Below are 27975 nucleotides of genomic sequence, written 5' to 3'. Positions count from 1 at the left end.
CCTGATCTACAGATTGGTCGTTTATGAGTTCCAAAACCCAAAACAACCACAAACCTACCTTGTGTATTTTGTTAAATCATGGCAGAGTACAAATGCATCAAGTAGGAACCTTCTAGAACAACTTTCTGCGTTGGAGCCCGGGCACATCTTGGCGTTGCACTGGTTTTGTTTTTCTCACAGCGGCTAGTCAAAGCTAACAAACGTCAGCGTCACAGGGATTCATTTAATAAAGCAACTACTAGAAGTTTGAGAGAAGTCAGAATGAAACCTGCCGTGGACGAAATGTTTCCAGAAGGCGCCGGGCCGTACGTGGATCTAGACGAGGTTTGCTGGCCAATTTTAACATCAACAGCGCCAAAGCTAACTAGCTCGCTGGCTAACTAGGATACAATATGATCTTTGTGTAGTCCCCTTTTTATTTTTTAAGGATTTATATGTGTTGTTGGCATATTTTACGCTTATTATTAACAATTTACTGCGGTTAAGCGGCTGTATTTATTCAATGTTCTTCATGCATATTGACGAAGATGACGTGTTTCACTACATACCCTGTTGCACTGGCGTGTGTCTGCAGGCAGGGGGCAGCAGCGGCCTTTTAATGGACCTGGCAGCCAATGAAAAGGCAGTTCACTTGGACTTTTTCAATGGTAAACATCCATCTATCCATCTATTTTCTACCCCTTGTCCTTTTTGGAGCCTATCTCAGCTGCACTCGGGGGGGAAGGCGGTGTACACCCTGGACAAGTTGCCACCTCAACGCAGGACCAACACAGATAGACAGACAACATTCACACTCACACACTAGGGACCATTTAGTGTTGCCAATCAACCTATCCCCAGGTGCATGTCTTTGAAGGTGGGAGGAAGCCGGAGTACCCGGAGGGAACCCACACAGTCACGGGGAGAACATGCAAACTTCACACAGAAACATAAGACTAGGGCTGGGCGATATTGCCTTTTTTTTAATACTGCAATATTTTTATACAATATATTTCTCGGTATTTTGCCTTAGCCTTGAATGAACACTGGATACATATAATCACAGCAGTATGGTGATTCTATGTGTCTACATTAAAACATTCTTGTTCATACTGCATTTGCTACTTTTAAACTTTCATGCGGAGAGGGAAATCACAAGTAAGTCAATTTACCAAAACTGTACTTATTAAAGTAATTAATAGGTGACTTTTCAAATGATGCTACATATTAGCAGTAGTGCTACTTTTGGTACCAATGCTTGTGTCCCACACATGACAAATTAAAGTAGTCTATTCGACATATTCCCGCTTGAAGCTGAACCACCGCCAGACGATGTTTTTCTTGGGAATTCATTCTTCCTTCATTTGTTACCAGATTTGCACCTTCTTTCTCTCGCAACAACCCGGTAGCCCATCCATTCATCCATCTTCTTCCGCTTATCCGAGGTCGGGTCACGGGGGCAGCAGCCTAAGCAAGGAAGCCTAGACTTCCCTCTCCCCAGCCACTTCATTTAGCTCTTCCCGGGGGATACCGAGGCGTTCCCAGGCCAGCCGGGAGACATAGTCTTCCCAACGTGTCCTGGGTCTTCCCTGTGGCCTCCTACCGGTTGGATGTGCCCGAAACACCTCCCTAGGGGAGGCGTTCGGGTGGCATCCTGACCAGATGCCCGAACCACCTCAACTGGTTCCTCTCGATGTGGAGAAGCTGCGGCTTTACTTTGAGTTCCTCACAGATGGCAGAGCTTCTCACCCTATCTCTAAGGGAGAGCCCCGCCACCCGGCGGAGGAAACTCATTTCAGCCGCTTGTATCCGTGATCTTGTCTTTTCTGTCATGACCCAAAGCTCATGATCGTAGGTGAGGATGGGAACGTAGATCGACCGGTAAATTGAGAGCTTTGCCTCCCGGCTCAGCTCCTTCTTCACCACAACAAATCGGTACAACATCCGCATTACTGAAGACGCCGCACCGGTCTGCCTGTCGATCTCACCATCCACTCTTCCCTCACTTGTGAACCAGACTCCGAGGTACTTGAACTCTTCCACTTGGGGCAGGGTCTCCTCCCCAACCCGCGAGCATCACAGCTAACTCTGCTGGGCGAGGGCGTATACGTATGACGTGACAGTATGTGACGTATGTAAGAACGTGCGCCTGCCTGTCTGTGAGAAGGAGAGACAGGAAAGAGCAAGGAGAGCCTGTAGTGTAATGCCTGCAGCTAAAAACAACTGCGTGGGAACGTCTACTCAAATATTACGATATAGTGATTTTCCATATCCCACAGAGACAAACCTGCAATATATCGCATATATAGATATATCGCCCAGCCCTACATAGGACCCTTTATTCATCCGTCCATTTTCTACCGCTTGTCCCCTTTTGGAGTAGCGGGGGGGTGCTGGTGCCTATCTCAGCTACAATCAGGCGGAAGGCGGTGTACACCCTGGACAAGTCGCCATCTCATCACAGGGCCAACACAGATAGACAGACAACATTCACACTCACATTCACACACTAGGGCCCATTTAGTGTTGCCAATCAACCTATCCCCAGGTGCATGTCTTCTGAGGTGGGAGGAAGCCGGAGTACCCGGAGGAAACCCACGCAGTCATGGGGGGAACATGCAAACTCCACACAGAAAGATCCCGAGCACTGGATTGAACCCAGGACTACGTTATATTGTGAGGCAGATGCACTAACCCCTACACCACCGTAATGCCCACCCTTTATTCATTGAATTGAAAATACTGAAATTCCACAACATAGTGAATTTGCAAACAGCTAAAATTATACACTAAGCAAAATATGATCTGCCACCTGAAAATATACAACAATTATTCTCAACAAGAGGAGAAATATAATCTTAGAGAAAAATGTAATTTAAAACATTTGTACGCACGTACAACACTTAAGACCTGCAGTATATCTCAGCATGTGGAATTCAATTATGGAATGGATTAAGCAAATAAATCAAACATTGTAATAATATGAGCCACTTCAAGAAACTCTTCAAACTTAGTGTTTACAAAGTACAACGAAGATCCATAATAAACATTCCAAATTCATTTCATCCATCCATTCATTCATTTTCCAGATAATCTTACATATCTCACCATTTGAAATATAACTTACTTCACTAATTATTTATTTATTTTTATTGTTGTTACTTATAGAGTATATTTTGCATAAATTGAGAACAGGAAGTGAACAAAAGTTTTAGCAACTGCTATGTAAAGGAAAAGGGGTAGGATTAAATAATCTCTGCTTCTTCCTTCTCCTTTTCAAACATGTTGAATAGAGAAACTGGAATTTGTGATGCATCATGTATGCATTCATGTGCGAAATATACTCAAACTCCTCATTTTAACACATTTAGGAGAAAATAAACATTTTGTAAATAAACCTAAGTATATTTGTCTTCAAAATTTCCCCCAAAAAAGAATTGCAACACAAACGTTTCAATATTAACATCTTTTACATCATTCCGTTGCTCTTCCTATTAATTGTGACTTTATGTGCGACAAACTCACAAGACATTAAAACGAAGGGAAAAACAGCCCATGTACTTTCTTACCTAAAATTATACACTAAGAAAACTATATTCTGCTACCTGAAAATATACAACAATTATTCTCAACAAGAGGAGAAATATAATCTTAGAGAAAAATTTAATTTAAAATATTTGTACGCACGTACAACACTTAAGACCTGCAGTATATTAGCATGTGGAATTAAATTATGGAATGGATTAAGCTAATAAATCAAACAATTTACTAATATGAGCCACTTCAAGAAACTGTTCAAACTTAGTGTTTACAAAGTACAAAGAAGAAGATCCATGATAAACATTCTGAATTAATTTCACCCATCCATTCATTTTCCGGATAATCTTACATATCTCACCATTTGAAATATAACTTACTACACTAATTACATATTTCTTTTTATTGTTGTTACTTATAGAGTATACTTTGCATAAATTGAGAACAGGAAGTGAACGAAAGTTTTAGCAACTCCTATGTAAAGGAAAAAGGGGTAGGATTAAAAAAAGTTCTGCTTCTTCCTACTCCTTTTTCAAACATTTTGAATAGAGAAACTGGAAATTGTGATGTATCATGTATGCATTCATGTGCGAAATATACTCAAACTCCTCCTTTTAACACATTTAGGAGAAACTAAACATTTTGTAAATAAATTTAAGTATATTTGTCTTCAAAATTTCCCCCAAAATAGAATTGCAACAGAAACGTTTCAATATTAACATCTTTTACATCATCCCTTTGCTCTTCCTATTAATTGTGGCTTTATGTGCAGCAAACTCACAAGACATTAAAACGAGGGGAAAAACAGCCCATCTACTTTCTTACATGCTGCGTTGCCCCGCTGGCTAAACAATTTTGGGCCCAGCAAAACATGACCTGAGTGAAAAGAGCAGATTGTTAAAATGAAATGAGAAGGACGTTAAAGATGGTTTATGGCGGAAACTCAGCACGACACCTTGCCAGTCAGCTGCTTTGAACACAAACACACACAGTCAAGCACACATCAGGCTTGTTAGCGCTGCTCTTGTTAAGTAGCGACAAGCTCAGGAGCTGGGAAGGTCACACTTACGCTCTCATAACAGATGCCATACATCTTTCAACTCAAACTTTCCATTTTCAGCATTTTTCTTTTGCATTTGGTATTGATCCTGTAGTATTTTTTGATTTGCTACATTATGTGTTTTTTGTGTGTTTTTGGTTTAAGATTACTGTGTTTTGGACGTTGACGCATCATAGCATCCTCTTAATCATATCGAATACTTTTTAGGGGATAAACTCTCACCTTTTATTGGAAGAATTTCGGTTTTACATTTCCTGTCAAGGTGAGATATCTGCAACAAAGCAAGCAGCCTCGCCTGACCTTCTCGCTCTGGGTTTGTTTACCTAGTCTGCTTCTAATGACAAAATTTAATTATTATTAAACCTGATTTTGTGTCCTTAAAACTCCCTCATTACAGAAACTGACTGAAGCTAATTAATAAATGAAATAAAGTTTCAGTGGAATTGGACATAATTTGGCTCATTTTCTGTTTCCACTTCCAGACTTTGAGGATCTTTTCGACGACGACGACCTGCAGTGACCCTCCACCGTCCACACACACGCACACCTGCATGCGTCTGTGTATAATGTACATATTATGAAACATGTCACTCGAAAATAAAGCTTTATTTTAACGCAAAAAGAAGCGGCATGGAACCAGGTGTTTGTCTCGCAAAGTCTGTAGATCGCCCACATTCCAGCTTTGGAGAAAATTATGAGTATGCTTTTGGCGTCGTCGTGGATTGCAGGTTTGCGGACGCTGTGAAAACACCTGTTAGGAAACGTAATTACACACGTAAAACGGGGCACTAAACGCTTGACGTAGGCGGCACAACAGGAAGGATGATGCAGAAGAAATGTTTCACGGTTAAATGGATTCTAGTTGCTTCTATTAGAAATAGAGTGTCCAAACTTTTCCAAACCGAGGGCTGAACACTGAAAGCATTAAAGCACGTGGGGGAGATTTTTAATTTTTTCATTATCAAAACCAATATATGTACACAAACACAAACATGTAAATATACATATAATTGAGGTTTGTCAGTTATACAGTGCTCAATACTGGGGTAGAGGGGAATATACGCAAAGTCAGGAAAAAACACAGAGGCTTTATCATCTCTACAAGCCTTTTTCGTAGGTTTCCCTACTCTTCAGGGGACATGCTTAAGGGGTGGTATATAATAAAAAATGTTTCTTTTTTCTCTGAAATAATTCTTTTTATATACCACCCCAGCATGTTCCCTTTAAACCAGGGGTCACCAACGCGGTGCCCGCGGGCACCAGGTAGCTCGTAAGGACCAGATGAGTAGCCCGCTGGCCTGTTCTAAAAATAGCTCAAATAGCAGCACTTACCAGTGAGCTGCCTCTATTTTTAAAATGTTATTTATTTACTGGCAAGCTGGTCTCGCTTTGCTCGACATTTCTTGATTCTAAGAGAGACAAAAGTCAAATAGAATTTGAAAATCCAAGAAAATCTTTTAAAGACTTGGTCTTCACTTGTTTAAATAAATTCATTATTTTTTTTACTTTGCTTCTTATAAACAATTTTAGAGAAAAAATACAACCTTAAAAATGATTTTAGGGTTTTTAAACACATATACTTTTTTACCTTTTAAATTCCTTCCTCTTCTTTCCTGACAATTTAAATCAATGTTCAAGTGAATTTATTTTCATTATTGTAAAGAATAATAAATACATTTTAATTTAATTCTTCATTTTAGCTTCTGTTTTTTTGACAATGAATATTTGTGAAATATTTCTTCAAACAACTTATGATTAAAATTCAAAAAAATTATCCTGGCAAATCTTGAAAATCTTTAGAATCAAATTTAAATCTTATTTCGAAGTCTTTTGAATTAAAAAAAAAAAATTGTTCTGGAAAATCTAGAAGAGATAATGATTTGTCTTTGTTCGAAATATAGCTTGGTCCATTTTGTTATATATTCTAACAAAATGCAGATTGGATTTTAACCCATTTAAAACATGTCATCAAAATTCTAAAATTAATCTTAATCAGGAAAAATTACTAATGATGTTCTATAAATTATTTTTTTAATTTTTTCAAAAATATTCGAATTAGCTAGTTTTTCTCTTCTTTTTTTCAGTTGAATTTTGAATTTTAAAGAGTGGAAATTGAAGATAAACTATGTTTCAAAATTTAATTTTCATTCTTTTCCTGTTTTCTCCTCTTTTAAACCGTTCAATTAAGTGTTTTTGTCATTATTTATTCTCTACAAAAAACCTTACGTAAAAGGAAAAAAAATGTACGACGGAATGACAGACAGAAATACCCATTTTTTTATATATACCGGTATATAGATTTATTTACTAAAGGTAAATTAAGCAAATTGGCTATTCATGGCATTTTTTAAAGTGTGTATCAAACTGGTAGCCCTTCGCATTAATCAGTACCCAAGAAGTAGCTCTTGGTTTCAAAAAGGTTGGTGACCCCTGCTTTAAACAAACAGAATGAACTGGTCTGATCATGCCGGCACAGAAACAAGGCACTACTGTGTAACTGGTCACACCCCCATGTAATGTACCCGATATATGTAACAACCACAGACACTTCAAAAAATCCCCTGAAGGGCAGGGAAACCTGCGAAACAGGCTTGTAGGGATGAAATAGGTCAGGAAAAAACGGAGAGACTAACGTATATTCCGCTCTACCTTGGTATTGAGCACTCTATAATGGATAAACCACATTAAACTCGACTATATGTATGTATGTATATATATATATATATATATATATATATATATATATATATATATATATATATATATATATATATATATATAGATATATATAGATATATATATATATATACATACATATATATATATATATATACATATATATACACATATATACATATATATATATATATATATCCATCCATCCATCCATTTTCTGCCGCTTATTCCCGTTCGGGGTCGCGGGGGGCGCTGGCGCCTATCTCAGCTACAATCGGGCGGAAGGCGGGGTACACCCTGGACAAGTCGCCACCTCATCGCAGTATATACACATATATATATATACATATACATATATACATATACATATATATATATACATACATATACATATATATACATATATATATATATATATATATATATATATATATATGTTAGATTTTTTGTAATATATATTTCTTTTAACCTTTAAATCCTCCCTCAAGTTAGGTCCTGGGGACTTAAAAGGGGGTCTCAGTCATAAAAATATTTAAAATAAGTCAGATTATATACAGTATTTTTTATTCCACAGTTACAGTAAATCTCTAGATAAACTTCAGATCTATCCGTCAAGATAAAGTATTTGACCTTCTTATTTTAATGTAAATGGCTTATACTTGTGTCGAGCAGCACGGTGCCACAGGGGTTAGTGCATGTGCCTCACAATACGAAGGTCCTGAGTTCAATCCCGGGCTCGGGATCTTTCTGAGTGGAGTGTGCATGTCCTCCCCGTGAATGCGTGGGTTCCCTTTTCCGGATACTCCGGCTTCCTCCCACTTCCAAAGACATGCACCTGGGGATAGGTTGATTGGCAACACTAAATTGGCCCTAGTGTGTGAATGGGAGTGTGGATGTTGTCTGTCTATCTGTGTTGGCCCTGCGATGAGGTGGCGACTTGTCCAGGGTGTACCCTGCCTTCTGCCCGAATGCAGCTGAGATAGGCTCCAGCGGTAGAAAATGGATGGATGGGTTATACTTGTATAGCAAGGCAAAGGTACTCAGAGCGCTTTGACACTAGTTCCAGGTTCACGCACTGATGGCAGGAGCTGCCGTGCAAGCCACGACCCATCAGGAGCAAGGATGAAGTGTCTTGCTCAGGGATAGGATAGGATGGGGGAAGCCGGGGATCAAACCAGGAACCCTCAGGTTGCTGGCACGGCCGCTCTACCAACCGAGCATTGCTGTTTTATGCTTCTTTTGAGTGGTACTTACAATGGAATAATTGATCTGAAGTAATTGTATTGAATTGGTCAATAATAACACAATTGAATTTAATTCATTATTTTTCAACTTGCAACAATTAAGACAAGATCAACTTCAGGTCTGTTGTTTTTAAAACAAATTTTATGTTTGTTTTATGCCATTTTTTTAAAAGAAAACTTAAGTTTTTTTTAATCGGCAAACACAAAATATTTAATATGTGAAGTAATTGGAATTCATGAAAAGGTCAATCATTTATAACAACATTGATGTTGATACACAGTAAGAAAACAACAACCTGTATTGCAGCTTTGTGTTTTTAGAGTCAACATTGCAACTTTTTCCCGTCACATTTAACCTCTGTGCTTTTTTATTCAACCGGTAAAATATTACCTGCAGGCAACTTTTTAGACACCCCTGAATTATGATATTTTCATGCTATTGTTCAGTGACGGCTGCGTGTGCAGGTAGAAAAGATGCACCCCTATATTGCATTAGCGCACATCTGCCTAGTTGTCCTGTTACCATGGCAACAGAACGCAAAGACGCAAACATCCGGCCAGAAACACGTCCTTTAGCATGATACAGCAGAAACTTGTTTTTTTCCCTACACGTTGACGCATTAAACCCGACTCTAAACCACGCTGACCTCTCACCACCCAAATAACAACATAAATGCTGAAGCTTTTCTAAATCCTCATTTCTAGTTTACCTCAGCAGTTTCTCATTAAGGCGGGCACATTCAGGCCCGTCTAGTCACAATGTGCTACATTTCACACAAACTGTTCAAGTTTGTGTCTTACAAGACCTACATGCCCCAACATAGCCAAAGCGTGCAGGAAGCTGAGGATTATCAGATTCCTCATGTGCAGACCAGCTGTCCCTCCAGTGTGTGTGTGTGTGTGTGTGTGTGTGTGTGTGTGTGTATGCACTCACACTGTGCTACAAGCTGTGCTTACGGTTTTGGTGCTGGCCACGGCCTTCGAGAAGTGCTTATGTGGCATCTTGGCTCCCCTCATTAGCTTTTTAAGTCTTCTGGCACCTTCGCTGACGTTAATCTACTCTCTCCCATGCTGTATAGTTGCACTTGAACGCACCACGGGCACATCTTAGCCTGAATAACAAATAATAAATCAAAAGACTGGTTAGTACCTTACATCACCGTAGTGCAGTGTTTTTCAACCTTTTTTCAGCCAAGGCACATTTTTTGCGTTGACAAAAATCCGGAGGCACACCACCAACAGAAATCATTAAAAAATGAAACTCAGTTGACAGCAAAAAGTAGTTGTCGCAATTGTTGAATATGAATTAAAGCCTAACCAAGCATGCATCACTATAGCTCTTGTCTCAATGTAGGTGTACTGTCACATCACCTCCTGACTTATTTGGAGTTTTTTGCTGTTTTCCTATGTGTAGTGTTTTACTTCTTGTCTTGGGCTCCTATTTTGGTGGCTTTTTCTCATTTTTCGGTATTCTCCTGTAGCACTTTCATGTCTTTCTTTGAGCGATATTTCCCACATCTACTTTGTTTCAGCAATCAAGAATATTTCAGTTGTTTTTATCCTTTTTTGTGGGGACATTGTTGATTGTCATGTCATGTTCGGATATACATTGTACATCCACAGTAAGTCTTTGCTGTCGTCCAGCATTCTGTTTTTGTTTATTTTGTAACCAGTTCAGTTGTAGTTTTGTTCTGAATAGCCTTCCCTAAGCTTCAATGCCTTTTCTTCGAGGCACTCACCTTTTGTTTATTTTTTGATTTAAGCATTAGACAGCTTTTTACCTGCACACTGCCTCCCGCTGTTTCCGATGTCTACAAAGCTATTATTGCCACCTACTGATATGGAACAGTATTACACGGTTACTCTGCACCAACACTCAACAACAACACATCGTTTGCAGACTATAATTACTGGTTTGCAAAAAAATATTTGTAACCCAAATAGGTGAAATTACATAATCTCCCACAGCATACCAGACTGTACCACACGGCACACTAGTGTGCCACGGCACAGTGGTTGAAAAACACTATCATAGCGTATATAATAGCTGTACCAAGACACCATGCTAGTATTCCCCCTGTGATGACAGCCAAACGATATGATAAAGTAAATGCAGTCAACAAGAAAATCATTTTGCTAAACATTTTGAATTCCCGTACTTTTTGGGGTTAGGGTTACAAAAAATACTGATTACAAATTCATAAAATCCCTAAAGAATGTAAAGTTAATGGAGGGAAAAAAACCATTGCCACTTCTGCTGTAACTTTTTGAAAATTTTGCCACGGAAATCAGGAATTTTAGGCTGCAACAATCTCAAAAAAATGCTTTTTTTTTTAAATCTTGGTCAATCATCAAAAAGCTTTTGTAAAAGTTTTTCTTAAAAAATCCCCAAACTAATTAAAAAAACATGTTTAAAACCTCACCAATTGTCCATCCATCCATTTACTACCGCTTGTCCCTTTTGGGCTCGTGGGGGGTGCTGTAGCCTATCTCAGCTGCATTACCCAGGACAAGTCACCACCTCATCGCAGGGCCAACACAGATAGACAGACAACATTCACACCCACATTCACACACTAGAGCCCATTTAGTGTTGCCAATCAACATATCCCCAGGTGCATGTCTTTGGAGGTGGGAGGAAGCCGGAGTACCCGTAGGGAACCCACGCAGTCACGGGGAGAACATGCAAACTCCACACAGAAAGATCCCGAGCCCAGGATTGAACTCTGGACTAATCATGATCGTATTGTGAGGCACATGCACTAGCCTCAGTTCCAACTTGCTGTCCAATTAATCACACAAAAAAACTTATCCAAAAGTCTAAAAAAATTATTTAACATCTAAAGCCATTTAAAATAGTGGTCCAACAATCACAAAAATAGCTTTTATTTCAGTAAAAAAAAAAGTGATTTCAAAAATATTTTTAAATTCTGGCCAAACAAACCCAAAAAAGCTTTCATAATAATCTAAAAAAAAAAAAATGTTATTCAAAAACATTTCCAAAACCTGGCCAAACAATAAAGAATATGTTGCATAAAAGGTCTGAAAAAAAAAATCTAGAGCATTTTTAAGTTGTGACCAAACAATCCCAAAAATAGCTTGCATAAAACCCTAAAAAAAAACACTTAAATTCTGGCCAAACAATCCCAGAAAAGCTTTAATTAAAATGTTTTTATTTATATATATGCATTTCTAAAATATATTTAAATCGTGCTCAACAACCACAAACAGGCGTTCATAAAAAGTCTTAAGACAAATCCTCTCATTGGCTTCACATGTCTTCTGGTAACTCGCTGACTTTCATCAACCCTCTCCCACGCTGTAGCTGCACTTGAACGTGACGCGGGCACATTTGAGCCTAAATAACAAATAGTGAATCAACAGGCCTGTAGGTAATGTTTATCATACCTGGGCAGGTACAAACCCCGTTTCCATATGAATTGGGAAATTGTGTTGGATGTAAATATAAACGGAATACAATGATTTGCAAATCATTTTCAACCCATATTCAGTGAATGCACTACAAAGACAAGATATTTGATGTTCAAACTCAAACATTTTTTTTTTTTTTTGCAAATAATAATTAACTGAGAATTTCATTGCTGCATCACGTGCCAAAGTAGTTGGGAAAGGGCATGTTCACCACTGTGTTACGTCACATTTTCTTTTAACAACACTCAATAAACATTTGGGAACTGAGGAAACTAATTGTTGAAGCTTTGAAAGTGGAAGTCTTTACCATTCTTGCTTGATGTACAGCTTAAGTTGTTCAACAGTTGTCGTATTTTACAGTACGCTTCAAAATATGCCACACATTTTCAATGGGAGACATGTCTGGACTGCAGGCGGGCCAGGAAAGTACCCGCATCCTTTTACTACGAAGCCACGCTGTTGTAACGCGTGGCTTGCAATTGTTTTGCTGAAATAAGTAGGGGCGTCCATGATAACGTTGCTTGGATGACAACATACTGTATGTTGCTCCAAAACCTGTATGGACCTTTCAGCATTAATGGTGCCTTCACAGATGTGTAAGTTACCCATGCCTTGGGCACTAATACACCCCCATACCATCACAGATGCTGGCTTTTGAACTTTGCACCTATAACAATCCGTATGGTTATTTTCCTCTTTGTTCCGGAGGACACCACGTCCACAGTTTCCAAATATAATTTCAAATGTGGACTCGTCAGACCACAGAACACTTCTCCACTTTGCATCAGTCCATCTTAGATGAGCTCGGGCCCAGCGAAGCCAGCGGCGTTCCTTTGTGTTGTTGATAAAGGGCTTTCCCTTTGCATAATAGAGTTTAACTAGCGCTTACAGATGTAGCGACCAACTGTAGTTACTGACAGTGGTTTTATGAAGTGTTCCTGAGCCCATGTGGTGATATCCTTTACACACTGATGTCGTTTTTTTGATGCAGTACCGCCTGAGGGATCAAAGGTCCGTAATATATTGGCTTACGTGCAGTGATTTCTCCAGTTTCTCTGAACCTGTTGATGATTTTGCGGACCATAGATGGTAAAATCCCTAATTTCCTTGCAATAGCTCGTTGAGAAGTGTTGTTCTAAAACTGTTCGACAATTTGCTTACAAATTTGTGACCCTCGCCCCATCCTTGTTTGTGAAGGATTGAACATTTTTTGGGAAGCTGTTTTTATACCCAATCATGGTACCCACCTGTTCCCAATTAGCCTGCACACCCTTGGGATGTTCCAAATAAGTGTTTGATGAGCATTCCTCAACTTTATCAGTATTTATTGCCACCTTTCCCAACTTCTTTGTCACGTGTTGCTGGCATAAAATTCTAATGTTAATGATTATTTGCAAAAAAAATATTGTTTATCAGTCTGAACATCAAATATGTTGTCTTTGTAGCACATTCAACTGAATATGGGTTGAAAATGATTTGCAAATCATTGTATTCCGTTTATATTTACATCTAACACAATTTCCCAACTCATATGGAAACGAGGTTTGTAGTTATCTTTTTAAATGATTCTTAGGTCCCAAAATGTTTCACCCTCTCCATCCTCCATAAAACTGTAAAATAAAAAAGTACAACTTCTGAAGCTTTGATTATCTTTTTAATATAGCTCCTGATATTATTTTTCAATGGGGAAAATTATGCAATATTTCCCAAAAATTAGACAAGGCTATTCCAGCTTTAAAAAGGCCAATAATTGTTAACATTGTGCATGATTATTCTTGGAATAAGGAGAGTTTTTTTAAAACACTTTTATACTCTATTCGCAAAACGGACCCTTTCATAAAAGTAAATAAAACAAATTCCGAACATTTTTCAATGTGGTCGAGAGCTGACTGATATGTTAAGAAGCATAACAAATTAATTGCACGAATCCCCAAATGTGCCCTCAGGGTAAACGATCCAATTGGGCCCAGCCTGCAGAAGCCCTCAGCCAATCAGAGCGCTCGTTGAGCTCGGTCTTGAACCCCCCTCCTCCCTGTGTGTTTTTGCTGCACGACTGTTAATGAATACCTGTTGTGTGTCAGTGATGATGGGCCTTGTTTAAAACCTGGCAGCGCTCAGTCCGTCACGGCAGTTTGTCTCAGGAAGTCCAGCCCCACGCGCACACACACTTTGAGCACAGGTGGACCAATCAGTCATCTTCCGGGTCACTCAGAATCCCCCAGCCGGGTCCCCAGTGAGACTTGTCGCCTAGGCAACCACAGGTAAGAAGCTCTGTTATTCCTCCGTAAATTGCTCAAGTTCACGTTGACGTCTGGGGTTATTTCTTACTTCTGCGCTCGTCATAAGCACTTTGACTTTGTCTCGGCAGGAGAAGAGACGTGTCATGGCTGGAGCGAGGAGGACCGGCGTCACCGCCCTGCTGGCTGCCACACTGATGCTGATGCTGCTGCCTGGTGAGTTCACCCTGTGGAGGTCGTTAAAATACTTTTTGCTTGTCCCATTAGCAGTAGCATGAGAGAGCGCTCTCAGTGGGGTTCAGGTGCACTGCAAAATGTACTATAACTATAATAAACATATTGTTGACGTATCACTATGTATGTCTTCTAATAACGGCATGTAATGTCCACTGCAGTGGACGCTCGGATTTATGCAATAACAGTTCGACATTTTATTTCACAAAGCAAATTTTAGCTGTCAAATAATGAAATATGAAGTGTACTTTTCCTACTATTCAATAAAGTAAACCAGTGATTCTCAAACTCTGGTACGCAGGCTCTATCTAGTGCATGGGTGTCAAACTCTGGCCCACGGGCCAAATTTGGCCCGCCCTGTAATTTAATTTGGCCCTTGAGGCAATATGAAATTAACATTAGAGCTGGCCCTCCGGTATTATACAGCGGCGGTGCCGCTGTAACACCGCATTTACCGCTAATACTCATATATGCCAACCCTCCCGATTTTCCCGGACTCCCCAAATTTCAGTGCCCCTCCAGAAAATCTCCCGGGGTAACCATTCTCCTGAATTTGTCCCCATTTCCACCCGGACGACAATATTGGAGGTGTGCCTTAATGGCACTGCCTTTAGCGTCCTCTACAACCTGTCGTCTCGTCCGCTTTTCCTACATAAAAAAGGCGTGCCAACCCAGTCACATAATATATACGGCTTTTACACACACACGCACACAAGTGAATGCAGCGCATACTTGTTCATCAGCCATACAGGTCACACTGAGGGTGGCCGTTAAAACAACTTTAACAATCTTCCAAATATGCACCACACTGTGAACAAATACCCAGAATCCCTTGCAGCACTAACTCTTCCAGGACGCTGCAATATACACCCCCCACCCAAGCAATAATTTCCATTTTACTCATTCACTTTCTCTTGCTACTTCAAGGCTTTTATGTTTGATTCATTCATTATTGTTATGTTATTTGCAAATTTTTTATTAGCCTATGGAAAAAGTTGATTTTGATATTTACCTCAGAGGGCTGCAAATAGAAAAGAGGCATTCAATTTTTATTTAAATTGTATTTGATATGCCATTGATATTTTTTTTATTATTATTATTTTTATTATTATTATTATTTTTATTATTATTTAAAACTCGATTTTACATGTCACTATAAAGTTATATAACCCTTGCTTGTTCAATATTCAATGCAAAACTTGTTTGGGTCCCTATTAAAAGGTTAATTTGTTCAACCTTGGCCCGTGGCTTTGTTCCGTTTTAAAATTTTGGCCCACTCTGTAATTGAGTTTGACACCACTGATCTAGTGGTACGCCAAATAATTTAAATTGATTAAAGTACAGTGTTTTACCTCCCTACAAGTGTTACTATTTCAACTGTGAGTAATATTAGTGACCCAAAAAATATATATGTTCAATTAAACTTCTGCCTTGTTTTTAACGACTACATAGGCCTACTACGTTACTGTATTTCAATGTCGGTCAAAAGTGTACTTTTGTCATAAAAACTGCTACGTAAACACGTAGTGCTGAGGGTTTTCCTACACAGACATGAACAAAATATATATTAAGAATTTTTTCAACATTGGAAAATCACACATTTAGTTTCCAAAACTTTTAGCCCAAAATTATTTTTGCATCGTCTCAATTATCTAATGGCAAAATATTGCGTGGAACAAACTACTCTGTTTGCCCGTGTAGGATTATATATACGACTGCAAAATAATCCACCGTGGGGCCCAAAAAAGTTGTGAATGCTAGTACTTTGATAAAGAAGGTGAGAAACACTATTGGAAATAAGAAATAACTCCTAGCAAAGTACAAAGGTTGCCAAAAAATAATTCAATAAAGCTAAACATGATGCTAAAAATATATGTATTTACTTCATTACTTGGCTTCACGGTGGCAGAGGGGTTAGTGCATCTGCCTCACAATACGAAGGTCCTGCAGTCCTGGGTTCAAATTCAGGCTCGGGATCTTTCTGTGTGGAGTTTGCATGTTCTCCCCGTGAATGCGTGGGTTCCCTCCGGGTACTCCGGCTTCCTCCCACTTCCAAAGACATGCACCTGGGGATAGGTTGATTGGCAACACTAAATTGGCCCTAGTGTGTGAATGTGAGTGTGAATGTTGTCTGTCCATCTGTGTTGGCCCTGCGATGAGGTGGCGACTTGTCCAGGGTGTACCCCGCCTTCCGCCCGATTGTAGCTGAGACAGGCGCCAGCGCCCCCCGCGACTCCGAAAGGGAATAAGCGGTAGAAAATGGATGGATGGGATACTTCATTACTTAATTATATGTATCCTACACTGTTTTGTCAATTTAAAAATAGAATTGTTCACTTTAATTGTGTTTGGTGTTTATATTCAGGTAAAATTTTAGGTTGTTATTTTTTATGGGGAAAATAGCGATTTAAAAAAAAAAAACTTTTTGTCTGACTTTCTGGATTGAATTATCAAAAACAGAGGTGAAGTGAAGTGAATTATATTTATATAGCGCTTTTTCTCTAGTGACTCAAAGCACTTCACATAGTGAAACCCAATATCTAAGTAACATTTAAACCAGTGTGGGTGGCACTGGGGGCAGGTGGGTAAAGTGTCTTGCCCAAGGACACAACGGCAGTAACTAGGATGGCAGAAGCGGGGATTGAACCTGCAACGCTCAAGTTGCTGGCACGGCCACTCTACCAACCGAGCATTGTTGGATGACATATCACAATGCTGTACAATTACAGCATATTACATTAAAGTTTTTCCTTCATATTTCGTTGTATTCAGACGGAGCACACGGTTGGATAAGATATGAAGGTGAATACACTTTAAGAAGAAAAAATAAATTGAAAATAATAATAGAAAATTTCATAAAAGTGAGTACACCCTTCAACCACCTCATCAGAGGATAATGCTAAAAATGAAGCTTGGATATGCTTTAGAGTAGTCGGTGTACAGCAGTTATACAATGTGTCCTTCTATGTCTTTTTAAGATTGTTTGTATGGTTTGAAGCCTATTTTGTAAATATTTGTGCCATGTTGGTCACATGTTTTTGTTACCCTTTTTGTTTATATTTCTTCATTAATTACTTTTTCTTTAGCAAATGTTTCTTTTATAATTTCAGAGGGGAAAATCACAACATTTTTTACTGCAACTTTACTTTTTTTCCCGCCAAAAGAAAAAAAAAACAATGCGCTTTTCATTGCAATTTTTGCAAAGAACTTCCAGACAAACTTCCAGAAATTCTGACAGCTCAAAAAAGGCTTGCAATATCCAGTAAATTACTGTTAGCTGTTGAAAAACGTTTCATTTCAAGAGAAAAAAAAAATCATAGTTTGTTAGACTTTTTAAAATTATGTGTTTTTTGGGGTCAGGGTTACTAAAAACAAAACACTGATTGAAAAATCATAAAATCACAAGGAGATGTAATGTTCATTAGAAAGAATAAGCGTTAAAACTAGTGCCACAGGCATTTTAGGCCACAATCACAGAAAAAGCTTTCATAAATGTCTATAAAAATACATTTCCAAAACATGTTTACATTCTCTGCGATGAGGTGGCGACTTGTCCAGGGTGTACCCCGCTTTCCGCCCGATTGTAGCTGAGATAGGCGCCAGCGCCCCCCGCGACCCCGAAAGGGAATAAGCGGTAGAAAATGGATGGATGGATGGATGGATGGATGGATGTTTACATTCTGGCCAAACAATCACCAACAAACACACACAATCCTGGAGTGAGTAGTGGAGTATTGCTGACAATTCGTCATCTATTCATTGTGTTTATTTATCATCACGATGATGTCCCCCCAAAAAATCTAAAACATTTTAAAATTGTGGCCAATTAATTAAAAAAGGCTTTCATTAAAGTCCAAAAAATGAAAATAATGAGTCAATTTTTTTTTTAAATTCTGGCCAAGTTATCAAAAAAAAGTTTTCATTTCTTTTTTTCACAATTTTAAAATATGTTTACATCTTTGCCAAATAATCACAAAAAAGCTTTCATATAAGTCTTTTTTTCCTTTTTTTTATTTTAGTTTTTTTCTAATTTAAAAATATTTTTCCATCCTGGCCAAAAAAAAAAACCCACACACTCCTGAGTGAGACTTGTGTTATTGCTGACAGTCCCTCATCATGTTGATTCATCACGACGATCATAAGTAAACCTGCACCACCTGGTCCAGATCAGCTCAGGTAGGAGGTGACTGTCAGATTTACAAGTTTTAAATACTTACTTCCCGCTTTCAAAACAGAAGGAAGGAGGAGGAGTTTTTTTTCTCTTTCATGCTCATGTAAAAAAAAATTAAAATGACTACCTGTCGGCATCACCTCCTCCTCCTCCTCAAGCTGCTCCCGTTTCCAGATGTGCCAGACCCTTTTTTTTAAAGCTCATTTAAAAAGAAACATTCCCCTTCCATGGCATGACATCACCATCGCTTCCTGAATGAGCTTTTTTTTGATCAACAGAAAGAATGATGTTTTTACTTTAGGCACTTTTGAAGCCCTCCATCCTCCTCCTCTCCTTCTGCAAGGCATTAACACCTTTTCCCTGGAGAGATGAAAGCAGCGTGCAGAAAAGCTGAATCCACTGTTCCCTCACACGTCGCTTTCAGAAACCAGCAGGGGGTCCACAGTGTTACAGGCCCACCTATAAAATCTACAAAGAGCCTTAGTCAGCGGGCCCCCGGGCGAAGGAGAACAACCGCTGTCCTTTTTATTGAAGAATTTGCGCCTGTAAGCGTTTGTGCATTAATGTCGTTCTTCATCATCGTAGTCGGTGTGAGCAAAAGTCAACGCAATCTGCTTCCGTTCACATCTGCTGTTGTATTCTTCGGTTTTTTTTGCAGCCGACGTGTCCGCCGGGCCGGTCGCCAGCAAAGCCAAGCGTGATGGTAAACACAACGCTTGTTCTGCATGACTAAATAAGTTTTTGCATGCAAAACTTTTTAAAAGTCACCATTCCGGTGCTCGAAAGCTTTGGGGATTATCTGTGACTTCCTTCTCACCCTCAGCGGGGGAGAGCATCCAGGAGAAGGCGGTGTCGGCAGCATCCCACAGGAGGCTAATCCGTAACCGCAGGAACATCAGCTGGTACAAGCAGCACTCGGACTTCTGGGGCTGGTACAAGTACTTCACGGACAACGGTAACCAGGAGGCGGTGAGTTAACCTCCAGGACTATTTTTTTTTTCTCAAGTCATCTCAGACTCGCCCCTTTTTAGATTCAGGAGATGGACCGCATCTACCTGGCGTACCTCCAGAACAAGAACCGCGCAGAGAGTCGTCGCTCCTACAAGGCTTACCTGAGTCACCTGGGGGATATCTACAAGTCCTGCGCCGACTCGGACGACCCCAACTGTGTGGCGTCGTACACCAGCAGGCCCAAGCCAGAGCCCCCGAAGCCTGCGCCGGTCAAAACCTGTGACCCCACCAAGGACGCACACTGCCTGTACGCTGCCTTGGTCTCGGGCAAGAGTCCGTATTTGCCGCTGGTGCTGCCTGCCTCCCCCCCTGCGCCTGCCCCCGTCAAGACCCCCAGCCCTCTCTATGTGCGTTCTGCCCTGGCCAAAGAGCCGCAGTCGGGTTACCACTACTTCGCACCGTCATCAATTTCTTTCCTTACTAAGGTAGAAGCTTTTCACTATGCTACTCAGTGGTAGAATCCCGCTAGAAATACGTTTTCCACTTTTCAGGAGCAGAAGGCTGAGCTGCTGCGTATCTGTGGCGCCGAAGACGTCGAGTGTTTGCAGTACCACTTGAGAGCCGCCTATGGTTATTCACCGTCTGGCGGGGCCCCGCCCTCCTATGCCCACCTCGGCTGTGACCCCCAGAAGGACCCCACCTGCATACCCAAGCTTGTACCGAGGGCCCCCTCTGGTCTCTACATGAAGTACCCCAACTGTGACCCACTCAGGGACCCGTACTGCGCCTACTCTGCCTCCCAAGCGGTGAGATTGGTGCAACACACCTGCTAGAGATGCGCGGTTTGCGGTCTCATCCGCGGAGTCCGCGGGTCGAGCGGGTGACATAACGAAAAAATTGATTTTAATTAGATTCGGGCGGGTGGCGGTTGAACCATCCGGAAATATTTGACATTCATGGTTCTGGGATCGGTATGCTTTACCATTCAAAGAGCCATTTAAGACCCGTGTCACAAAGAGAAGAAGACAATAGGAGACGCTAATATTCTCTAGAATGACTGCCCGCAGTCACCCAGATAATAAGTATTAGGGCGTGCTATGAAGCCATTGGCTTTGTCGCCTTCTACAGCATGTACGATCTGTTTGTCAGTCCATCAACATGTTGTGTGTGGCTTCCGCAGCAACACGCACACGACTGCAAGGCATACTTGGTGACACAGAGTACACTAATGGTTGTGATATAAACAATTTTAACACTCTTAGTAATATGCGCCATGCTGTGAAGCCATACAAAACAAGATTGACAAACACATTTCAGGAGAGCATCCTCCCAGTAACACAACATAAACGCAACACAACAGATACCCAGAATCCTTTGTATCATCCCGACTATTTTATACACCCCGCTAGCAGCAAAGCCCCCCCCCCCCTGCGTCGGTAAGGTAGGCGGAGTTGGGGTTGCGGGGGTGTAAAATATATTCAAGTAGTGTCACGTATACAAAGGATTCTGGGTATTTGTTGTGTTGCGTTTGTGTTCTTTTACTGTGAGGATGTTCTCCCGAAATGTGTTCTTCAATCTTGTTTGGTGTTGCTTCCCAGCGTGGCGCATATTATTAAGTGTTAAAGTTGTTTATATCACGACCATCAGTGTACTCTGTATCAACCAGTATGCCTTTCAATCTTGTACGTGGGATTGCGGAAGCTGCACACAACTTGTTGCCGGACTAACAATAGGTTTGTACATGTTGTTGAAGGTGTCAAAGGCAATGGCTTTACAGCACGCCCATATTCTTGTCATCAGGATGAACGCCATTGGATATTTGCGAGAACGTTAGCGGCTCCAATTGTCTTCATTACTCTGTGAAACGGGTTTAAATAGCTCTGTGAGTGGTTAAGATGGCCGACGTCTGATGTATTTCATCGGGCGGGTGGCGGGCGGTTCCGTTTCGGGTGGACGGCGGATGGATGACGACTTTGGTGATGCGGTTGCGGATGATTTTTTGCCTATCCGCGCATCTCTAACACCTGAGTTTCTGATTTCATCTGTAGAAGTTTCTAATCTTAGTGTCTTTATCCCTCCAGGCTCCCCGGGCCTCCAAAATCCCTTCCCCTGCTGGCATAGGGTCCTGTAACCCCCTCCTTGAGGATGGCTGCAACCCCCTTACCGCCACCAAGTTCGCCAGCCCCCCAGAGTCGTATCAACAAGAGGAACCCGATGAAGCCGCCGCCCTTCGTGCCCCTGCCCCTGCTGCCGAGCACTACAATGATCCATATGCCATGTATCGGGATGCTTATGCCAGCACTAACAGTGTTAGCGACCCTTACGCCATGTACCGCCAGGCCAACGCCCCAGCTTCGCCGCCCGCCAATGACCCGTATGCAGTGCTACGCCGCTTAATGGCTCACGTTCAGCTTAACGACCCATACTCCCCTCCCATGGAGGCGGCGCCCGAGTCCAACCCCAATGATCCCTTTTCTGCAATGAGAGAGGCCGCCACCGCCATGCACCGCCACAGTCCTCCCGCCACCCGGCACCAGTATCCATTCTCTCAGTCCAATTACGAGGAGCCCATTCGGGAGGAGCGCCACCCACTGGGCCCCCCGGGAAAAACCAAGGAGGGCTACGATTGCTTCATCGGCTACGACCGCGAGTGCTTCCCTTTAAAACCTAGTGAGCCTCAACCAAACGCTCACCACCGCATTCCCTTCCCCGCTGAGGCGTACGAGCCCCACCTGAACGCTGACGGCAGCCGCAGCGGCGTCCTGGAGCCCTCCAACCCACACTGCGACCCCGAGTACGACCCCGATTGTCGCCTGCGTCGATTCGAACCCGAGCAGGCCCGGCCCCAACTCGAGCCCGAGCCCAGCCAGGCGGAGGTGGCGGTGGAGAGCGAGCGGCTGACGGAGCAGGACCCATACGAGGCCGAGCCCTACCAGAGCGGCCAGGAGGAGCCTCACATGTCCTTCCAGCCGCAGTCCCACGTCATGCCCACCCTCCAGGACATACTGAGACGCTACGGGGACCAGTTCCCTGAGCAGGGCGACTACCGCAAAAAATAAACACGCACACAAACGTGCGGATGGACATGACAACACAAACACCCTCTCTGCTTCATGACAGAAATCTATGGACCCCATAAACAAGAGAGCGCCTTTATCCCCGCACAGGCTTTGCTTGCAGCAGGGGGCGCCCGTGAGCTCCACCTAAGACCTCCTGTAAGCTTCACTTAACTAGCCAGTGACCACTTATGTAAAGTTGTTCTCTCTTTGAATGTTCCAATAAAAAAGCTGAGTTGAAACATATTTTGCATTCATCAACACACCGCAGGGCTATCCACTAATCACAGATATGCAAAACCCATCCAATGTATATCAAATATGCAAAGCAATAAAGCTTTTTGAAAGAAAAAACAACCAGCTGTGTTGTTATTAGTATAACTGATCAGAACACCTTATTTTATCTTAGTGAGTTGTTGTTTTATTTGGACTTTGGACACCCATGTCTGACTATTTCCATACTATTATGACAAACTTTTACTGTCATATCGATAAAAATAATCTTCAATTTTGTTTTAATTTACAAATTATTCATTTATTCCAAATGTCATCGGTGTGGAGAAAAAGTGCAAGCAGGTGAAAAGTTGTGTTGAATGATCTTCAATTTCACCGAAATGTCAGCTCAACCTTTAAACAGTCCTGCAAAAGTCCAATAAAGCAACACAAGAAAGGAAGTGATTAAATAATGCACTCATAAGAATGCAAGTTGGAAAATAGTCTGAATTTAAAGTTATGTATTTGCATTTGAAGGACATCAAGATTTATGATCTGTGCCACTTCCTTGAATTGTTTTAAACAGAATATGCACATAGAATCATTAAATACAATAGAGTTGCTTCTTACCTGTACATTTTTAAGTGTTGCTAATTCAAAATAAATGTGAATTATATTTATATAGCACTTTTCTCAAGAGACTCAAAGTGCTTTACTTAGTGAAACTCATTATCTACATCTTTAAGCTACATTTAAACCAGTGTGGGAGGCACTGGGAGGGGTTGGGTTGAGTGTCTTGCCCAAGGACACAACGGCAGTGACAAGGATGGCGAAAGCGGGAATAAAACTGGAACCTTGAAGTTGCTGGCACGGCTACTCTACCAACCGAGTCGCATTGCCCACATAACATAATGGAATAAACAATAATAAATAAATGATAAATAAATGGAATATTTTTTTTTGTACATTTTATGGTTACTTTATCAACAGCCCTTTGAGACACTTGTGATTTAGGGCTATATAAATATTGATTGATTGATCTAAAAATGTAATATACAAAACATTATCAGTATTATTTTGAGAAAAAGTACATTTCTAATTAGAGATGTCTCATAATATCGGCCTGCTGATATTATCAGCCGATAAATGCTTTAAAATCTAATATATAATTATCGGTATCGGTTTCAAAGTTATCGATATCGGTTTCAAAAAGTAAAATCTATGACTTTTCAAAACACCGCTGTGTACACGGACGCAGGGAGAAGTACAGAGCGCCAATAAACCCAGACACATAATAGATGCGATTTCAACACAATCACAAGTAAATGCAATGCATACTTGGTCAACAGCCATACAGGTCACACTGAGGGTGGCCGTATAAACAACTTTAACACTGTTGCGAATATGCGCCACACTGTGAACCCACACCAAACAAGAATGACAAACACATTTCGGGAGAACATCCACACCGTAACACAACATATGCACAACAGAACAAATACCCAGAACCCCTTGCAGCACTAACTCTTCCGGGACACTACAATATCTCCCGAATTTGGAGGTCTCAAGGTTGGCAAGAATACTCTAGTATATTCTGGACTGAAGCTGTGTGCCTTCATTGTTTTTGTAGCTGTTGTTTTGAGGCATGTTTATAAAAATAATAATAATGATGCACTTTGTGAAAGTCAAAGTATAGTATTTCCATCCATCTATCCATTTTCTACCGCTTGTCTCTTTTTGGGGTTGCTGGAGCATAGATATCTGAGCTGCATTCGGGCGGAAGGCGGGGTAGACCCTGGACAAGTCGCCACCTCATCACAGGGCCATATAGTATTTCCCATAGTGGTAATGGGTATCAGTATTTTCTAAGCGAGAGCATGTCTCAAATTCCAAGCTGTTTTGAGGGATGTTAAAAAAAAAATAATGCACCCTGCGACTTCAATAATAAATATGGCAGTGCCATGTTGGCACTTTTTTCCATAACTGGAGTTGAAGTTGTTCTGTTTTCTTGGAAAACCTTGTTTTTGATTGATTGATTGAAACTTGTATTAGTAGGTTGCACAGTACAGTACATATTCCGAACAATTGACTACTAAATGGTAACACCCGAATAAGTTTTTCAACTTGTTTAAGTCGTGGTCCACGTTAATCAATGGATGGTAAAGTTACATTGTTTAATGCATCCAGCGGGGGGCATCACAACAAAATTAGGCATAATAATGCGTTAATTCCACGACTGTATATATCGGTATTGGGGATATCGGAATTGGTAATGAAGATTTGGACATTATCGGATATCGGCAAAAAAGCAATTATCGGACATTTCTATTTCTAATATTGCTCTTTGATGCTTGAATTGTATTTATTCAAATAACTTTTGAAGAAACAATAAAAGAAACAAAGAAAGACTGAAAACATAAAGAAACATATAAATAGAGGGAAATAATAAAACAAATATAAAAGAAAGAATGAATTAATGAAAGCAATCAGTCACCAATATGATAACGCAGGTGTCCAAAGTGCGGCTTGACAGTTAATTGAATCCCACAGTAATACTTTATTGACCCTCGGCACAGCTCAGTGGGCTGAGACTGGGAGGTTGTGAGTCCAAACCCTGGCCGAGTCATACCAAAGACAACAAAAAATGGGCCCCGTTACCTCCCTGCTTGGCACTCAGCATCAAGGGTTGGAATTGGGGGTTAAAGGCCTACTGAAACCCACTACTACCGACCACGCAGTCTGATAGTTTATATATCAATGATGAAATATGAACATTGCAACACTTGCAAATACGGTCGGTTTAGTCTACTAAATTGTAATTTTAAATTTCCCGCGAAGTATCCTGTTGAAAACGTCGCGGAATGATGACGCGTATGATGACGCGCTCGCGTGACGTCACCGGTTGTAGCGGACATGCACTTCCAGCACCGCTCACGGATAAAAGTTATCTCTTTTAATCACATAATTACACAGTATTCTGGACGTCTGTGCTGCTGAATCTTTTGCAATTTGTTCAATTAATAATGGAGAAGTCAAAGAAGAAAGATGGAGGTTTGAAGCGGTGTATTGCAGCTGCCTTTAGCAACACGAACACAGCCGGTGTTTCCTTGTTTACATTCCCTAAGGTGAAGCTTTACTATGGAACAGAGCAGTCAAGCGAACATGGTTCTCTACCACATGTCAACCGGCAGGTTTCGGTGAGAAAATGGTGGTAATAAGTTGGCTCTTACCGTAGACATGAGCGGAGCTTGCGTCCTCCTGCAGCTGCGGACTCTCTTACCTCCTCCCACCGGAGACACTGGCGGTCACCACACCCATGGCTCCACCCCTTCGTCTTTCAGGTACCATATAATCTCACTAAAACACTAGTAACACAATAAGCAGATAAGGGATTTTCCAGAATTATCCTAGTAAATGAGTCTTATACCATCTGAATCGCACCCACTGCCCTCGCCTTTTTTTTTTCACTCTCCTATCCTCATCCACACATCTTTCATCCTTGCTCAAATTAATGGGGAAATCGTCGCTTTCTTGATCCGAATCGCTCTCGCTGCTGGTGGCCATGATTGTAAACAATGTGAGGATGTGAGGAGCTCCACAACTCATGACGTCATGTGCACATTGTCTGCTACTTCCGGTACAGGCAAGGCTTTTTTATCAGCGACCAAAAATTGCGAACTTTATCGTCAATGTTCTCTAATAAATCCTTTCAGCAAAAATATGGCAATATCGCGAAATGATCATGTATGGCACATAGAATGGACCTGATATCCCCGTTTAAATAAGAAAATGTCATTTCAGTAGGCCTTTAAATCACAAAAATGATGCCTGAGCGCTGCCCTCGCTGCTGCTCACTGCTCTCCTCAACTTTCAGGGAGTGAACAAGGGGATGGGTCAAATGCATAGGGTAATTTCACCACACCTATTGTGTGTGTGACTATCAGTGGTACTTTAACTTTAACTTTATTTAAAAAATACAGTTAATTGAGAAACAAACAAAATCATGAAATCGGGAGAAAAAAAGGCAAGAAGCACAGAGTAATCAGAACAATTACATACGTAAAGATTTTAGGGTGACAGAAAAAACACGTCAAGGCAGAATAAAGCAGCTTATAATATATTTTCAAAGGGAAATGAATATTTCCTGATATTTTATAGAGTTTTGGTGCGGACCAATTAGCATTAGCTTAACACAGCTTTCGGCTAACAAATGGTGTGTCACTGACTACTGTAACAAAGCACTAATATTTTATGGAGTTACCTTTGGTTTTAGTTGTTGTTGTTGTTGTTGTTGTTGAGTGTGTCCAGTATGATGTCAAAGCTGACTTTGCTACAGTAGTCCTTCACCTCTGTTGGCCACTGCAGGGTAAACAAAATGGCCGATGGAAAGAAACACTCCAAGTGTGCTCCACCAATTATTTTCCTCCAGCACAAAGCAAGAGGTTTTAAAAGTTCCCGTGATGCTGAAAAAGCCCACCTTGCTGTAAAGCTTGATCATGTTGTTTCTCTTTAGCAAACAGGCCAACCTAGACCGACAATGCTGTTAAAATACTTGTGTCGCCTATAATTCTGTCCTCTTGTCTCGCTTCAAAAACGGTATCTGTAGGTCAGCTGCAGACGTATGAGCTGTATCATTTTCATGTTTTATGTCGTGTTTGCAATTGGAGGACGCCTATCATTGGAGCACAAATACTTCAGTACATAATATACAGTATCATAGAAATATTGTTGCTTTACGCTGAATATAGGTTAATATAGTGATGTGCGGATTGATACTGTCCTCAATACCTGCGATACCCATACTTTATATTATACTCTATTATACTCTCTTTATATTCTCTTTATACTATATTATACTCTCTTTATACTCTCTCTCTATATATATATATACATATATATATATATATATATATACATATACACTGTATATATATACATACATACATACATACACACACACATATATATACATATATACATATATATGTATATACACACACATATATACATATGTATATATACATATATACATATATATATATACACACATATATATATATATATATATAAATAAATGATAAATGGGTTGTACTTGTATAGCGCTTTTCTACCTTCAAGGTACTCAAAGCGCTTTGACACTACTTCCACATTTACCCATTCACACACACATTCACACACTGATGGA

At 40.7% G+C, this 27975-nt stretch overlaps 2 protein-coding genes and 1 long non-coding RNA gene across 3 annotated transcripts; 2 read left to right on the top strand and 1 right to left on the bottom strand.

Annotated features, from left to right (window-relative positions):
* Nucleotides 1–131: 131 nt before the first annotated feature.
* cops9 (COP9 signalosome subunit 9) lies at nucleotides 132–5212 on the top strand. The gene is made up of 3 exons (XM_061921568.1): nucleotides 132–324; nucleotides 575–647; nucleotides 5059–5212. Exons 1-3 carry the CDS (start codon nucleotides 262–264, stop codon nucleotides 5094–5096), a joined length of 174 nt encoding a protein of 57 aa, XP_061777552.1. The 5' UTR covers nucleotides 132–261; the 3' UTR covers nucleotides 5097–5212.
* On the bottom strand, nucleotides 5191–27540 carry LOC133569331 (uncharacterized). Its single transcript, XR_009809797.1, has 5 exons — nucleotides 27052–27540; nucleotides 14257–14392; nucleotides 13996–14175; nucleotides 9454–9608; nucleotides 5191–5327 (listed from the first exon to the last, which is right to left on the bottom strand). It is a non-coding gene; the product is annotated as an uncharacterized LOC133569331 (long non-coding RNA).
* and1 (actinodin1) lies at nucleotides 13972–22819 on the top strand. The gene is made up of 7 exons (XM_061921567.1): nucleotides 13972–14189; nucleotides 14297–14381; nucleotides 19229–19273; nucleotides 19394–19539; nucleotides 19602–20006; nucleotides 20073–20327; nucleotides 21603–22819. Exons 2-7 carry the CDS (start codon nucleotides 14312–14314, stop codon nucleotides 22578–22580), a joined length of 1899 nt encoding a protein of 632 aa, XP_061777551.1. The 5' UTR covers nucleotides 13972–14189; nucleotides 14297–14311; the 3' UTR covers nucleotides 22581–22819.
* Nucleotides 27541–27975: the final 435 nt, after the last annotated feature.

The sequence above is a fragment of the Nerophis ophidion genome, linkage group LG15, assembly GCF_033978795.1.
Source record: "Nerophis ophidion isolate RoL-2023_Sa linkage group LG15, RoL_Noph_v1.0, whole genome shotgun sequence".
Lineage (NCBI taxonomy): Eukaryota > Metazoa > Chordata > Actinopteri > Syngnathiformes > Syngnathidae > Nerophis > Nerophis ophidion.
This window is presented reverse-complemented; position numbering and strand designations above follow the sequence as displayed.